The following is a 17,924-nucleotide window of genomic DNA, read 5'->3' on the forward strand; positions in this document are numbered from 1 at the left end:
TGATTGGCTGATAATAGAATGGGCAGGGCATGTGTTGCATTATTGTGTGATTAATGATGTCACTAATTTTGAATTGTTGTCTTCATTTTTGTATGTTATTGATTAAATAAGCTGTCTGTGAAGGTATTGTTGACATATATTTATGAGAATTGACTTCAGGATTATTTATGTTTATGGAAGAATAAACGTAATGTCTGGTGTGCACCTGGTGTAAATGCATGTATTTCAAATGACACTTATTTGCTGTTATTTCAGCAATATTAAGCACTCTTGGCATAAGAGGCTGAGGTGGGTGGTCAGGCTCTGTGCCTAGCATGGGACATTGTTCTTACAGTCACGGGTTTGGCAGGCCCAGATTCATATTATTTACATGTTGCTGGGATATTGTTGTATATTGCTGAGTGCAGGGTAAAACAATAAACAAATAACTCTTTCAGGTGAACAAAAAGGATACAACATCCCAGAGGTGAAGGTCGTCCCTGAATTGTCAGGATGGCTGTCGGAAGGGAACTGGGATAAGATCCATAAGATTGACGATGACAAGCAGCTTCCCGAGTCCATTCGTCGCCTACTGTGTGATGCCTACATGTGCATGTACCAGAGCTCGGAGGTCGCCATGTTCAAATGATGGATGCACTTGGTTATCTGGAAATTAACCTACCATGTCCAAATGGGCCCTTGGCAACCATTTTGTGTCACTGGCATTCATGACCGTGTGATTGGCCATGAGATGCCCCAACAGGATGGAGTGATGTGGGGATGGCTAGATGAAGAATAACAATTCATATGCTACACATGCATGAAACGTTTTTTCACTGAAAAGCAAACCAGTTAGTTGTTATCTCTGTGTGAACCGTGCTGTACAGGAGGCTATAAACACATTCTTTGTTGTGATATGATGCCTGCATTGATAGTAACAGCATGAAGCAGTACGTGAAACTTGGCGACACTTAATTGTCATGTTGAGGGTCTGTACTGTATCAAATCAGTACTCATTAATGAATCCATCTATGATTTCTACAAGATCTATTTCCTACAAGATACAGATATGTGTATGGTACCCAGGGCTTTTCCAGGTGAGGATATGGGTCCCCAGCAACGTATGCTTGTTGTAAGAGGCGACAAAATGGATCAGGTGGTCTGGCTCAGTGACTTGGTGGATGCATGTCATTGTATCCCAATTGTGTAGATCAATGGTCCGGACATGATTATTTACAGACCGCCGTCATATAGCTGCAATATTGCTGAGCGCGGCGTTAAATAACATGTGGTGCTGCATCGTTACATGACCGCATGACCTGATACTGACATCACAGCATGTGCCGGTTGTATCACACTGTTACTTCATAACAGCCATAGTTAGAGCTTGTGAGAAGTTAATAATAGTTACACTCAATAGATTTTTTGTTATTATATAGTGCCACGCTGTGTATTTCTAGCACTGGATATGTATATAACTTGATTTGCTGTTGATGTATATGTATATATATCGTGTATGTGTGTCTAACAGTGTACGTATATTGTCTAAATATTGCTTGCAGTGTAGGGAGGCTTGTTTCAAAGCTCAAGTACAAGTACCAGTAAAATATATGGTTGAGATGGTTTGGTGTTGCTTCGAGTGAACGTATTGGATACTTCACAATGTTTACAGGAGATACATACAACTGACTTGTTTGGCCTGATGTGACGATGGTGACGACATACAGTTCTTGCAGTGATCTTGTTCATTTAGTGATCTTGTTCTATATACCTATGTTGTTAAACCTGCAACAGATATCCGTGAGTGTATAATTGTTTGCATCAAATTGAGTGCTATATTTCATTTTCCTATGTTAACAATTACTGTATATAGGTTGTGTAGAAAGTGAAAGTACAGCTATTTTAAGAGTGAGTGAGTATGGTTTTGCGCCACTTTTAGCAATATTCCAGCAAAATCACTGCGGGGACATCAGAAATGGGCGTCACACATTGCACTCATGTTGGGAATCGAACCTGGGCTTTAACCACAAGGCTACCCCACCTCCCCAGTTTTGTTAAGACATGAAACAGGTTAATGAAAGGTTAAGGAGCAAGTAACGATGCCGGTACAGGCCACCCGAGCATTGCTGAATGTGGTGAAAAAGTATCGTGATGGCATGAGGTATGGTGGTGGGATACAGGAGGTCAGAATCAGCACCTGTATATATATACCGCACACAACAGGAGTCATTGTGGCCACCCGATCACCATTTGAAACTGGAAGAACATTGTAGTCTTGTAGTCCCCTACATGAGTTATCACCAAACCGAAATTCTCTGCATCTTGACAGTAGTGGCATTTGAAAATGGCACTTTTTGTCTCCAATCTAACAGAGTGTTTGATTGTCAGTTTTGAATTTTTAGGTTGTAAAGTTTACTGTTGAATATTTCTCAACTCTCCACATGTTTCCTTGTGGCCAGCTTAGTGTGGTAATGTATAATGTTGTATGTGCGTATGTATTGTGTCGAATGTTGAGGAGGAGTTTGACATAGTGCCAAGCAGAGTCCAGCCCTCCCAGCCAGGTGTATGTCTGCTGCTTTGTTCACTCAACCCCTGGAGAAGACCATGTATAGCCTTCAGCAGTGAGAATACAATCACATGGCTTTCATGATTGTCCAGTCATTTCTCAACCATGGATACTGAAGGAACTTCTTGGCCGAGGGAATAACCATCCATCTACTTTGATATGGAAAATCTGTCTCAGGTTAATGACTGGGGTACTACCTGAACCAATGAACCAGCACTTGCAGCATTCAGAAAAGAGGGACTGTTAGTCTGTGAGTGCTCAATACATTATTCCATATATTATCCATTTTGAGAAATAAAATGAAGATTAACATTAAATGTTTGGCCTACAAGGAAATTTACCTTTCAACCTCTTCTTTTAATAGGTGTTACATAATCAGTAGGTGATATCTTGCACAATGGATATGCTGTTCTGAACATCAAGTAGACTGAATCCCTTATAAACTTTGAGAATCGCTCAAATGCACATGTGCAAAAATGTGCAGGCATTAAACCCCCAACAACTACATGAGAGTTTGTTAAACAACTTTTTCTACACTTCGAGACAGTGTCTGAAATTATGGTTATTAGTTGGTATGGACAAATCAATAACTTTCATGCCTTTTAAGACAAATTCTTGCTTTCAGATTTAAATCTATTTTGCATTTCATAGGGACGATTTTGCAGCAAACAGACTGTAGTTTCGGTGAAGAAAGTTCTTTTGATCCAGAAATGTGTGCATGGGTTTTTGTAGCTGAATCAGCAGTCACATTGTTGGACTGTTCACAATGGCAGTGTTACATGTCCATGTGGTTTACATGCTGTGCTGTTCTGAGGTCAACTATTTTAAGTGATTGAAAGGTTATGCATAATCTTCCCATGTGGTTGGTATGGAGCAAGAAGCAGAACCCACATGGAGGCTCCAGACCGTCTCATAATTCAAGTTGAACAAGGAAAAGCAATTACATCATGGAAAGAACCTCTACCCAGGGTTGGTGAAGACCAATGAATAGTTGTAAGGCCTTGTCAGACATCGGTGTACAGATACTTTGAGAGTGCTGAGGAACATCCCTTGCGACAGTAATGTACGTAAGATGTAAAGGGATCGGGTGGTCAGGCTCGCTGACTTGGTTGATGCATGTCATCGTATCCCAATTGTGTGGATAGGTGCTCATGATGTAAATCACTGGATTGTCTGGTCCAGATTTGATTATTTAAAGACTGCCGTCATATAGCTGGAATATTGCCTAGTGTGGCGTTAAACAACAAAGTAACACAAAACAATGAAACCTTGTTAATATCCTTGGTTCCATTCTCCGTAACATAAGCCAGTTAAACAAATGTTATTTGTATGTAAAGTGGGGTTTTGTTTTCCTGACTAATGTGGTTGAGACTAGCAGGGTTACAGTGTAGAACTTTGACAGAACCTGGAGCTCCCTTCAAGCGGTCAACCTAAGGGGGATTCCATTGTTGGAACTAGTCACCTGCAACCTGTGCTTGTCAATATAGGCATCCATGTGGATAGTGCTCTGACTCGATGACTGTGTGGATTGTTGCTCATAATATCGGTCACTGGTTTGTCTGGTCCAGGCTACTGTCATAAAGATGGAATATTGCCGAGTGTGGCGTAAAGCAGCAAAGAAACAAATTCAAGTGTTTAACAGTTCAGCTTGCTCCATGGGTAGTGTATGCTGAGTACATCAAATGTGTTGACATCAACAGGAGAGGTGAGGTGAAATGGGGTTTAACGTCGCGTCCTCGTTGCACTTATATAGTGCCGTGTATGTGTGTGTGTGTCTGCTTGTACTAGGCCGGACTGATGCCGATTTATAGTGCTAGCTCACTGAGATACCATGCTGCAGTTTAACATGAACACCCCACTCAGACACAGTATACTGACTCCGAGCCAACCAGTCCTTGTTTTAGCCGCTTAATGCTGAGCGCCAGACAGGGTAACAACAAGTACCATCTTTTAACGTCTTTTGGTATGACATGGTCGGGGATCGAACCTCGGACCTTCCTCTCTCTGGGCCGACGCTCTACCATTAGACCACGGAGGCGGTCTGACATAAACAGAACCATGACAACTAGTTTATTTGTTAGGTCAGGCATGTCTTTGTGTGATACAGAGTCTATAATGGAATTGTGAAAAATTAATGTTCCTGTTACCTTGAATAGTGAGCGGAAATGTCAGAGAGTTCACACTGTGCTCACACAAAAAAGGACAAGTAATCGCTGTGGTCACAAGTTACCCTGAGAACAACAGGAGACAAAATGCTGTATCCAAAAAACAGAATATGAAAAAGATTCACAAGACTTCAAATGTCTATGTGACCTGTGAAATGTGATGTTGCATAAACAAGACTAACAAGATATAAACATCGGGTTCTGAAGTAAAGGCTTGGTGTATCTGTACTGGCCTTTGTCTGACAGAAGTGTGGAGAATGTTTGATCCATTGGTTGAGTCTTAGATGTAGCTGCCTTGGCACGAGGAAACAGTTGTCATGAGGGGAGTACTTTACTTGTCTGGCTACCATTTGTTTTTGGTCAAACATGTCACATTGCTCCTGTGACAGGTTGAATTCAAGGATCATTTACTACATGCAAGAGATGTGCCATCCTTCAAATTGGGTTTAAAGACAATTGATTACATTGAGTAGAAATGTTTGTCCAGATGTGGAATGGCAATGACATGAGCGTGTAAATTCCATCAGAATGTTATTAGCAAACAAATATTCAAATGTGTATTATTAGTGATATTATTTGCTTATTTATTTGTCACTGCAGTGAAAAACTTTGTAAAAATATGATAAAAGTTCCATGATTACTACTAGAGTGTTCCGTTTTTTGTGTCAACTACAGTAAGCCACTGTTGTGTCATAGTTGAAGGGACCCATGTAAATAATTCGAGTTATCGAGGTTCGACACAACAAAAAATGGTGAATAAAGAAGGAATACACAGGGACCAAGTTTTACTTCGAGATAACCATAAGTCCAAAACATAAAAGTTTGACACAACTGTGTTTGACTGTATTATGTACATGATAATTGGCAAGACACAGCATTTAGAACAGAAGCAGCATCAAAGGATTGAGAAACCTGATGTCGGTCAGCTCCCTCGCAGTACCGATCGTCAGGTTGTATTTGTTTGTTGGAAGAATCTAAATGTGATTCATGTGAATCTAAATTGGCTGGTTGCAATGGGTCAAGACTTTATTTTGCTATAGATTAGAAGTCACAGCAGAGAGAAAACAATTCAAATTGTTGTCACTCATTAATAAATTTCCATGCCTGATAGGGAGCAAATAAAGAGAACCCGTTTTCTGCATTTGTACCACATTGGAGCCGAGTGTCAGCTGTTAGTCACCACTGTCGTTTGATGACCTCAAACTTATATCATTTCTCCCATGCAAAACATGTTAATTGGTATGATGAATATGCCAGAGACAGCACAATTCCAGCAATATCACAGCTGCCTGCAAAATCGTCATCTCTTGGCCAGAACCAACAGTAGCTGTGAGTGACATAACCACTGTTGAAGTATGATGACATACAAACCACGTTCCCTAGGCTGACCATCCAAATCTGAATATTCAGGGTAATAATAAATCAACTAATCTTTTCAAGCAAAATGAACTTTTATTATGATTTGATTAACTTATGATATCAACCATTGAAACCATGGATTTAAAACAGAAGAGCGTGAAACTAAATACCAGTACATACTACTGTGCTGAAGTCACTAGAAATCAAGCCTCAATTATATATACTATCAGGGTGCTTTAAATCAAATATACAGAACATATAGCACCTAAATATTGCAATATCGGCATATGCCAAAGGCAAATACAAACAACATGAAAATAAAACAAGCTAAAATTGTTCAGTTATAAATACAACACGGCCCTATATGCATTGGACCACAGTGGTAGGAATGTTATGAAAGGTACAAAGGAAAGGAATGGCTTCTTACAGCAAAAATAACCAGCAAATCATTTCATCACTATTTCCATCAATTACTTTCCACATAGTCAACTGTAAATGTTTTGAGATGTGAGAAAACAAACATTGTAAGCAAAGTCATCCGAGGTGATGGAATGTACAGATAGCACAGGGTAAAGTGTTATTTCCAAAATATCTGCGTCATGTACAATAATTGTGGTTTTAACAATGTCTTTGTCATGAAAATGAGTCGATAGTTTACAACAAAACTCCCCCACACATTTTATGGGAAGGTAAAACTTTTAGAATAACAAAAATATGGAAATCATTGTCTGGCTAACAATTTTCAAGACAGTTTGAGATGTGTTGTTCTCATACTAGGCCAATAATCCCCAGCATCTTACTAAGACAGTCAGCATGACTTACAACATCAATATTTGGAAACAGTTATTTTCCCCACACAACAGGGATCATAAGTAAACTTAACAATTATTTTGGCAGACATATTGTGTGAAAGATGAAGTACATGTGCTGTCTGACAATATACCGTAGCATTTGTAAAAATATGGGGCATCATCACCATGTTGACATTAAGGACTTTGTTGAATTTCAATTTGGATGGAACTCTTAAGCTGAATTTCAAACAGCTTCACTCCTGTATGCTGAACGAGAACTACATAGGATACAGGTTTTGTGCACTTCCATGACATTGTAACATACATCTAAAAGGGGATTTGGTCAGCCTGGAATGGAATTTGTCTGGCTTTAAAAGGATGACAACCAATCAGATAAGGCACTTGTCGTGAATAAAACAGTACTAACAATTGGTGGAAGTTAACAAACCATACTCTATTTCAGCACTTTGGAATGTACATATCATTATAGGAAGGCACATGATATTCATAATAAATTTAGTACAAAATATATACTCCTTGTTGCAATCTGCATAAATGTTCATTAAAAAAAATAACGGTTATCTGCTACTAGCTTTGTTCATCTCAAGGCAACAAGTTAATCATTAATCAGAGTAGAGGATAAATATCAACATGTATATAACCACATCTATATTCTGCATAGGTGCTTTCTGTGCATACGCTCAGCAACGTGAGCAGCTACTTTGGCAACAATAGAACTTCAGAGACAGCTTCTTTCTCTGGCATAAAGTAACAAGAGAAAGAATTTATCTCATGATTAAATGGACATTTCATTGCTTGGGTCTACAAAATTAATTTTTGCACTATCAAGTGTCATTTGAATTTCATCATGTGCTTGTGCTAAAATTCAGTTCAATATCCTGGTTACTGAATTTCATTGAACACATTCGGAATCAATTCTGCAGAGAATTTGTTTTTACATACTAGTTTCAAACTGCTTTGTGACCTCAATGGTAATATCTAATTATAATCAATTCTTAAATTCCAATTGTCATCACATTTAAATTTCCACCTTGTTCATGAAACTTGGAAATGATGCTGTACAGTTCTTGGTCTGTATACACAACATATTATCTCTCAAGTCAAAATTAACTACTGATGCAATGTACTTAACTAGTTGTGCCCACAATAGTATCTATACGGAAGACATTGTGCAATTTTCAATATTGGAATGTACATGAGATGGGAGAAAACATCTGAGGTACAGGATATGATTTCAAGGAACAGAGTAGACAACAGCAGTACAACAATGAAAACTAATGGCTCTAAGAAATCTACCTGATAAAATAAGTGGATGAACTAACAAAAGTTTGATCAAAAGCTTTACTAGACGATTTGTTCAACAGTAAATTTGTTATGCATAATAGGATTTCTATCTCCATAAATATACAAAATGATTTCCAATGTACTTCATTGCACGTAAGTGGCAGTATTTTGTCAGGAATCAAGAGCAAACAATGAAACATCAATGGTACTAATTTGATACACGTTACTTCGTTCAACCATCACAGTAAATCCACCAGCACCGATCTGTAGACTACCAAAATATCTTATCAAAATAATGTCCCTTTATGTTTTAAAGTATTTACAAATAATGAATGGAAACTATCCATAAAATGCATATATATATTTCCCACTTAATTGACTGGGCAGTCCCGTCAGCAATACAAAGGTGCATAGTCAATGAAATTTGTCCCATTATGTCAAACCCTCAAATATATAAACTACAAGGCAACTGTGAAAAAAATAAAATTTCTGCCAGGCAATAAAATTGTTCTGACATCAGATTTGTTCATCCAATTTCAATGTTGTATAATCTGTGTTCGTTGTACTGCTAAAAAACAATTTCAGCATATCAGAGTTTCTTAATACTTTCCTGCATTTCTTTACATTGGAAGAATAGTGTTCTGCATGATGATAATCTATTTACATATCCTTGAAAGTATTCACAATAAAATGCATTCTTCCTGGGAATTAATAAACAACCAATATATGAAGCATTAATTTGTCCACTCAATTTGGCTCGGTTGAGCATACCAGTAAAATCTGACATATAAATCTATCATAAAATATACCATAATATCTTCCATCTATCAAACCTTTGCTGATGATAGATATCCAATCCATGGCCAACACATGGTCAGAGTTTACTGGTAAGCATATAAAACAGTATTATGGCAAATGTGTTCATATATTGATACATGTCACCATTGTTCATGATGGTCACCAGTCTTCATCACACTCATCTGGACTGTGATTCACAGCAATAATATACGTCTTTCCACCAAGGAAAGAATCCCCCTCCAGACACAGTGTGATTGTTCTGTATGTTCTTCCTCCAAACAAACTAGTTACACATGGCAGAGATTGTTTTCATAGTCACTGAATACAATCCCTTTATACTTGACTCTGGCTTCACAACTGGAAGACTTGCAAGTCCTTCTACAGCACTTTCAAATGTCAACTACGGAATGTCAACTTCACGGACTCACACAACTGTGTCACCTCTCACTCTTAATTGCACTTGTAGCTCAAGGTCAGTCACTGTCTTTGCATAATATTCACATAAAACATTCATTCATCGCGACATATAAATTCAGTCTTTCAACATCAGCATCCTTTGATTCACATATCTTGAATGATTGACTCACAGCACTGGATACACTGATTAAATGTCACCTCAGCAAGTTGCACTTCTGGTATGAAATTTAAATACTCAAAAGATTCATAAAAATATAAAGTCAGCAGCTTAGTAAAAGATTTCTGGAAACTATTTCCTAGTCTATTCATGGTATTTGTCTACGGGTAAAGGCTCAGTACTGATGACCAATCAGATGCTGGCGTTCATGCTGCATCATGAGGCTTTTGTTTTCGAACTCACGTTCACAATACTGACACACATAGACCTTGGTCCTGGAACTGGTGGACGTCAAGTTAGCCCTAGCATCAGCACTGTCTTCTGCCGAGTCCTTCTGGGTCTTCTGCTCCTCCTCCACAGTGGAGTCTGGGGTGCTGGTCTCTGTCGGGGACTTGGCCACTTCTTTCACTGCTGGGGCTTCAGTCAGGCTGTTATTGTTCTTCTCCAGTTGATGTTTAGTGATGATAGACTTAATCACCTCCTTATCAACAGCAGTACCCGGGAAGTGGACCTCGATGTGGTCCTGAAGCTCTTCTTCAGCTGAGCAGCTGAAGTCACAATAGCAACAAGGGAGGCAGTTGGGTGTGTTGTGCTGGTTGTCATGGCGATCCAGTTCCTCCTTGGAGGTTGTGCTGAAAGGGCATCGGTCACATTTAAGCTCCATCTCCTCACTGTCCTCGCTGAGGTTAGTGTCATCTGGGGAACTGAAGTACAGCTGGGGATTCACAACATCAGGACTTTGTGGCTCATACAAGCTTCCGTGGTCACCATTCTTAGCTGGAGACATCAAGCTTTTCGACCTTTCTTCGTGAACCTTTACATGCTGTTGCAGGTGAATGATAGTTTCGACACTGAAGTCACAGAACTGACAATTGAACTTGTTCTCAGATCCATGCATGCCTAGATGAGATTCTAAAATCTCTGTGCTTGGACTTAGGTAGGGGCACTTGGGACATTTCATCTGCCCCTGCTGATGTTCCTCAGACTCCTGCTGTTTCTTTGTGTCCTGATGAAGACGCAGATGCTGGTTCAGGAGATTCCATCGGTCAACACTGTAGGTGCATTCAGGACACATGTAGCGAGCTCGCATTCGGTGCAGCATCTTATGGTAGGCAAAGCTGTTTTTGTTGCTGGTACTGAATGGACAACTTTTGCAGTTGTACAAATTCTTCTTTTCAACAGTCTCTTTACTTTTATTATCATTTTCAACATGTTTATTGAAGCCCATGATCTGAGCTTCAAATTTTCCAGGGGCTTCAAGAGCATAGTCCCTGTTCAAAATGTTGATTTCGTCAGGACTTGGGTTGAATCCAGGTTGCTTTGTATGAACTCTTCTGTGTTGGTACAGCAGGTTTAGTCTGTCAATGCTCCAGTCACAGTAGTCACAGATGTACTTCTTCTTTATTCCATGCATCTGGAAGTGGACATTGTAGCTCTTGAGTGCATTGCTTTTGAAAGGACAGTTGGGACAGGAGTACCTCATAGGCTCACTCTCACTCTCCTCCACTGGTTCAGGCTCAGCACTTTCACTGTTCTCGAGAGTAGATGACACTTTCTCTACATGTTTCTCAGATTCCAGTCGGAGAACATCCAGATTCAGGAGAGCAGATGGTGGTGGTGCAGGATCAAAGTCTGGTTCATCAGCATGAAGTCGGCGATGCTGGGTCAGCAGGTTGAGTCTGTCCAGGCTGTATGAGCAGAAGTCACACTTGTATCTGTGTGCTGCACCATGAAGCAAACAGTGTTTGCGAAACTCTGTCCCAGAGTTGCTGCTGAAGGGACAGTCTTTACATCTGTAACTCCTGTGCTGTGACAGGATGGATAAAGCATTTTCACCCTCTTCACCAGTATTGTCACCATCAGTCTTTTCTTCCATGTCAACGTCTGCCTCTGGTTCATCCTCCTCCCCTTCAGGCTCTTCTTCAGTGACTTCTTCTTCCATTTCCATGTCATCTTCTCCCTCCATCTCCTCTCCTGCACCATCAGGTCTAGACTCGGCTTCTGCCTCGATCTCTTCTTGCAACTTCTCATATTCTTTGTTGCTTTTATCTAAAGGATCTAAAACAATGTCTTGGTAGCTCTTCTCAGCAGAGTTTTCAGGACTGTTGTTTTCAGTTTTATGGAATTTGATATGCTGCTGGAGCAGGTATGCTCGACTTGCACTGTAGTTGCAAAGAGGACACTTGTAGCGACTCTTGATAATGTGTTGTTTACGATGTTTGATGATGTTGTTCTTACAGAAGGTGTTGTATGGACATCTAGAGCACCTGTAGCGAACCCGGCCACTTAAACGGGACTTCTGTAGAACTTGCCTGGCTTGCATGGTCAGTAGCTTTGTGGCCAGCTCAGCAGCTTTGTTGGGACTGGACTTTGCAGGTAAAGGAGCTTCATCATTCACTCTCTTCAAGTTCAGCATGCTTGTGAAGTGTTTCTTTTCTGGCGTTAGACTGCCGTCCTTCTCACGGTCCTTCTCTTCATGGACAACAGCATGGCGGGTTAGGATGCCCAGATCATCCACACTGTAGTCACAGTGTTCACACTTGTACTGTCCATTGTAGGTGTGCATCAACACATGAGCACGGTAGATGTCATACAGCTTGGCCTTGAAGGGACACTTAGGGCAGCTCATCAGCATATTCTCTTCCATATTTGCTTCCATTTCTGCATCCATTTCTCCCTCCATCTCGGCATTCTCTCTCTCATCGGAGTCAATGTCTGCAGACCCCACTTCAATGTTCTTCGTGACTTCAATGAATGCTGGTTCCTTAGGGTGCACTTTGTCCATATGTTGGTAGATGAGTTTCAGATTGTCACTACAGTAGTCACAGTATTTACATTGGTACTTTCTGTTCGAACCGTGTTGGCGTACATGGTTAGCAGCATTGGCAATATTGCTGTTAACATAGGAGCACTTAGGGCATTTGTAGCTCTTCTTCCCATCCATGCTACAGATCTGGATGGGGACTCCTCTCCATGTCATCTGTTCCTTGAGGATCAGGACAGGTTTCTTGTTCTTCTGATAGTTATTTGCAAAGTTGAGTTCAGCTCTGATTTTCTCCATGGTGTGTGGATCGTCCTCTACAATAATGGGATATGTAGGGGCAGGGCCTGCTGGGAGCTGCATCTCACTTTCGGACCCCTTCCATTTGTCAGAATGAGATCCCTTCATGTGTTGATAAAGGAGGTTAAGGCGGTCAATGCTGTAATCACAGAACCAACATGTATGTTTGCAATTACTGCCATGGCGTTCCACATGGCGGAGATACGTGACAGCATTTGGTGCAGTAAAGGGGCACTTGGTGCACTGGAAGGATCTAGCTTTCTTCTGAGGGCTGGTGCTTTTCTTAGCTCTCATTAGAGTACTGGTAATGTTTTCAGCAGTCATGCCTTGTGATTTGACATGTGTGTTATGCATGTTGCTCTGTTTGCTATCATTTGGCAGTATGTGTCTTAAAGTATCAAGAAACTGTCGCTTATTCTCAGATACTAATGACTGTTTCGGCTGGTTATACTGTGGACTTGATACCAAATGTAGTGGCTTTGGTCGATGGGATAGTTGCTGTTGTTGTTGCTGTTGTTGATGCTGTTGTCTCTGCTGTGGTCTCTGAGGATTTTGATTTTGTGATGACTGATGATTTGATGAAGAATCTTGGTAGGAGGACCTAGCTGCTTCTGCCAATTCCTGTTTGCGAAGTTCTAGAGGATGTACATTCTTGGCATGCTGATACAATGTTGTGACATGGGCAAACATTGCTTCACACCACTCACAAGTAAAGCGTTTACGTGTGACTGCTGGGGCTGGCTGGATATTCCTCAAGGTGGAATGTTCATATCCCTGGCCTGATACATGGTTGGATTTGGAGGTTTGCTGTTGAGGAATGTTTCTGGAATGTATCGATGATATCGATCCTGCACTTCGTCCATTATTACCACTGATAAGTGACAAATGTGAAGAAGAAGGGGAGCATACGGATTTGGAAGACATCACTTGTTGACTATTTTGCATAGATCGTGGAATGTGTAGTTGCGGTGGTCCAATTGAATGGAAGTCTTTCTGAGCAATTGTGTTAGCCCTTTGCTGGTTGGGATGGAACATCTTCAGTGGAGGTGGAGATGGCACATCAACAGCATCTGTTGGAGTTGATCTAGCCACAGTGAATTTTGTGCGTTCTGGGAGATGATCGTCCTCTTCATCAGACTGGTCATCTTCCATAAAGAATGTCTCCCACTCGTCTGGGTTGAACTCGGTATGAGTACTGATATGGTCGAGCAGCGATTCCTTATCATTCACTGTCATGTCACAATAGAAGCATTTATAGTTAAGTTCTTTTTCATGTTCTGCTTCATGAATTTCCATGGTTTCTCTTTTGGAGCATACAAAGTCACATTTTGAGCATTGAAGCCTCTTCATTGCCTTTCTGGGATGTTTAAGGCGGGCAGCATCGATCTCTTCATGTCTCTGAACATCAGATGGACTTGGAGAGGCTTGAGCTGAAGCAGCTGCATTTTGATTGGAGTGGGTGACTCTGTGTTGGAGGAAATTTGAGAGATCATTCACCTGGAAATCGCACTGCTTACACTTGAACTTGGCAGGAGATGATGATGATGATGATGATGGTGTCCCATGGATTTTCATGTGAGTTTCCAAGATATGATGTTTAGTAGTTGCATATGGGCACTTAGTGCAGGTGAACACTTGTCTTTCTGGACGGTCAGGCTCGTCACTGTCGGTATGTCCAGAATCATCTCCGTTAAGCCCTGGAGATCTTGACACTTGGCTGGAAAAGTGATTGTAGGTTCTCATGTGTTTCTTGAGATCACACTTCCATCGGGAGCTGTAGCCGCAGGTCCCACAGGTGAAGGGTTTGTTCTCTGAATGCAGCACAGAGTGACGCTTAAGTTCAGCTGGGCTGTGACCCACAAAAGGGCATTCTAGACAGTGATACAGACCCTGGTTGATGAGGCTTCTGAATACAGGCTGTTTGGATGAATGAGAGTTATTGCCTTGTTTGACTTGATGACTAGATCCAGTATTGACAGGCTTAGGCTGGATTGGAGTGTTTCCTTGATTTGCAGATATCAGAGGTGGAGCTCCTTGTGACTGGCCTGCCATGATGGGTACAATGACTGCTCCTTGTCCCCCTGTATGATCAGTGTTGTTGGAGCTGACCAGGTAGGCAACGGGCTGGGGTGTCTGTTGCTGGAGCTTGCCTTCAGGAAGGACTGTCACATTGGGAGGAGCTATACGTTTGCTACCCATGAATCTAGAAGTATCGATCACGTCTTTTATGGTTCCTCCACCACAACGCTTAAGGTGTTTCACTACATCCCACTTCCACTTGCTCCTGTAATTACATCGAGGACAGTGATATGGCTTCTCGTCAGAGTGGTTCTTCATGTGCTGGGTGATCTCAGATGGCCACCTTGCTCTGTACTCGCACTTGGGACACTTGTAGGGCAACAGGATATCAGCACAGGATGAATTAATGTTGTTGGAGTTCATGTCGGTTTGCAGGAACTTTTGAGAATCTAAATTATTCAATCTTTGACGCACTGTTGCAGCAATAGCCTTCTGTGTTTCTTCTGTAACTGGTCGTTGAATCATACTGTCAGCATCATGCTTATATAGCAGGTAGTCCATCTCATCATCATACAGGGACTGCACATTAGTAATCTTGATGGAACTTGTGCTGTGTTCATCATCATTGGAATGGTCTGGATCAGCATAAGAGTCTAACTTACTAGGCAATGACGAGGGCCTTTCAGCATACAGTGACGGAGCTTCCAGTATATTCTTACCTATGCCCAAGTCTCTGCTGTCATCAAATACAGCAATATGGTCATCATCTCTTGGTTTGGGAATTAGTTCCGGCATATCAGAGTCGGACATCCTCCTGCGTTTGGACATTGGTTCCCCATCCCTCTGCATGTAGGCCAGATCATCTAAATCGTCAGTTGTGGAGGTGTACAGGAGGCTGTCGTCAGCAGAGGTATGGCTCTGATCATTGTTGTTGGATTTGTTGGCACCTCCTCCCAATGTTTCACGTCTCTTGTAAGGATTTGGTAGTGTATGGTGACTCTTCTCAAAATGTTTTACAAGGTCCCATTTCCATTTGTATGTTGATCCACAGACCATGCACATGAACGGACGCTCTTCTGAATGTGACACAGCATGCTTTTGGAGCTCTGCTGGCCACTTGGCTACAAAGTCACACATGTTACACTTCAACTGCTTGGAATCAGTGGAGGATAGATCCTGGGATGAGAGGTGAGTGATGGCATCCAGTGGCATCTTTAGCAAATGGTAAGTCTGCTGCAGGCCATGGGGGATTTTCTGAATAGCATCCTTGTGTTCTTGGATTTTCTCTGCATGCTCATCAAGAAAATGCTTGTTCAAATCTTCAACTCCATTGAAATGTTCTTGGCAGACGGCACATTTGAAAGCCCGCCTGTTGAGGTGCAAAGTCATGTGTGAGCTGTAGTCGACCAACGTTTTAGCTACAAAGGAACATTTGGTACATTGTAGAATGGCATTGTTATTCTTGCTAGATTCATCAGTAAGCGAGGCCTTTGGATCTTCGTCGCCCATCCATAAAGGTTCCATCTTGACTTTGAAGAAGCTGGGATCAAGTGTAGGATTGTCATCTTTCCTAACGGAGAAGTCTAAAGGTTGTTCTTGTGACCCTGAGTTAGACTGTGGCCTCTTGGCACCCTCAACCTCTTCCTTTTGTCTCTGAATATGAGCAGACACATAATCTTGTATCGAGGTAGCAGTTGGTGGTGTGTAGGCTGAGGGGGTGGTGTTGTTCACAAAAGGACCAATGAATTTTGGGAAGACAACTGGCTGTGCCGAGGTGGTTTCAGTATAATCTGATGTTATTGGCGAGGGACCATTCATCAATGAACCCATGCTGACAGGGGTTTCCGCTCGAACTAGGCTTGGTGACTGGGACACCGAGGGAGACTTGGCACTTGATGGTTGTTGCATGCTTGCTAGGACACTGTTGCTGTAGATACGCCTCTTGCCGTACATTGTGTGATTGCCTGAGTTTACAAGATACATCAAACCTGGTGGCTTCTTGCTGCCATCAGGGACCTCTCCTCCATGCTTTTCTTTCCAGTGTTTGTTGAGGGACTTGCGCCACTTGTACACATTCCCACAGCTAGAGCAGGCATACTTTATGCCAGTGTCATCCACAACCTCAAAGTATTTGGCTGGGTCCACCTCTTGGCGAGTTTTCTTCTTTTTCTCTGGGATGAAAGGCACTTCAATTACAGGCTGTGGAATGACAGTGACAACAGGGTCATCTTCTTCTTCATCTATTTCATCGTCGTCTTCCTCACCAATCATTGACATGTCTTCTTCTTGGCTATGATTCAGAAGGGAGTTATTTGGAGTCTCCTCAAAAGTGTTGTTGGGCAGCAACATGCCTTCCTGCCCCGAGAAGTGAAGCTTGCGGTGCCGTGGCAACTTCTGCTTGTACTTGGTTGCATACTCACAAATGTCACATTCGTATATTGTGAAGTCGTACTTGTGGTCATCTTTCTGGTGGTGCAGGTATGTCTTGGCACTGGTGGAGGTGAACTCACACACATTACATACATATGTTCTGTTTTGGATATTTCCACATCGGGTCGGCGTTACCGAAGAAGGGTCCTGTCCATCAGTTGGATCATTTTCCTCGGCAATGATGAGCCGATCATCTTCATGTTCTGGTTCATCATACATCTCCGTAACAAATGGAACTTCTTCTCCATTAAGCTTTTCAGAGGTCATGCTGTCCATTGAGATCTCAGATTCACTTCTGGAAGTTCTTTTCTTTATGACTGCCACTTTGAGTGCAGCCTTCTTAGATGGATGACTATCTTCTCCTTCACCATGTGCTTTTGTCTGGTGTTGGAGGAACTCGATAGAGTCTGTACAGGTGAACTTGCACTGCTTGCAGATTCTCAATCTCCCTCGGCCTTTGGGTGCTGCAGCAGATATTTCTACATCATCTGCGCTGGCATCTGCTCCTGCATCGTGACCGTCCTCCATCTTGGACTAGGCTCCCCCCTCTGGTGTGGGCTTCTGGTGGCACCCTGAAACCAACAGACAGCAATTAGGTGGGTTGCACTTTAATAAAAAAATAATCACATGAATATTTCCTAGATACCACTACTTGTGATTTAATTGACCATTCAGGCAACAACAATAACAATTGATAATCTCAGGTACAAGATGTATACAGCTAATGACAGTTGCTGTTTCTCTATAAAGCTGTATATAGGGAATTTTTTTAAAAATGAAATAATTGTTCATTCAGTTTCCCAAAAAATTGATGATTATTTTGATTTATTTGTTCTTGAATCACCTCTAATTATACATCTACTTGCATCACTGGCAC

General features: G+C 41.6%; 2 protein-coding genes across 5 annotated transcripts in view; one reads left to right on the forward strand and one right to left on the reverse strand.

Annotated features, from left to right (window-relative positions):
• Positions 1–5,353, forward strand: part of LOC124121459 (ubiquitin carboxyl-terminal hydrolase CYLD-like) — a 45,890-nt gene extending 40,537 nt beyond the window's left edge. The window contains exon 14 of the mRNA XM_046484460.2: positions 438–5,353. Within this exon, the coding sequence (XP_046340416.2) occupies positions 438–628 (191 nt within the window). The 3' untranslated portion in view covers positions 629–5,353. The remainder of the gene's footprint in view (positions 1–437) is intronic.
• A 789-nt stretch (positions 5,354–6,142) lies between these two features.
• The window catches only part of LOC124121458, a 40,791-nt gene continuing 29,009 nt past the window's right edge, over positions 6,143–17,924 (reverse strand). For all 4 annotated transcript variants that reach the window (XM_046484455.2, XM_046484459.2, XM_046484457.2 and 1 more), the window contains exon 2: positions 6,143–17,619. In XM_046484455.2, coding sequence (XP_046340411.1) covers positions 9,713–17,575 — 7,863 coding nt within the window. In that variant the 5' untranslated portion in view covers positions 17,576–17,619 and the 3' untranslated portion in view covers positions 6,143–9,712. The remainder of the gene's footprint in view (positions 17,620–17,924) is intronic.

The sequence above is a fragment of the Haliotis rufescens genome, unplaced genomic scaffold, assembly GCF_023055435.1.
Source record: "Haliotis rufescens isolate VD_foot unplaced genomic scaffold, xgHalRufe1.0.p SCAF_19, whole genome shotgun sequence".
NCBI lineage: Eukaryota > Metazoa > Mollusca > Gastropoda > Lepetellida > Haliotidae > Haliotis > Haliotis rufescens.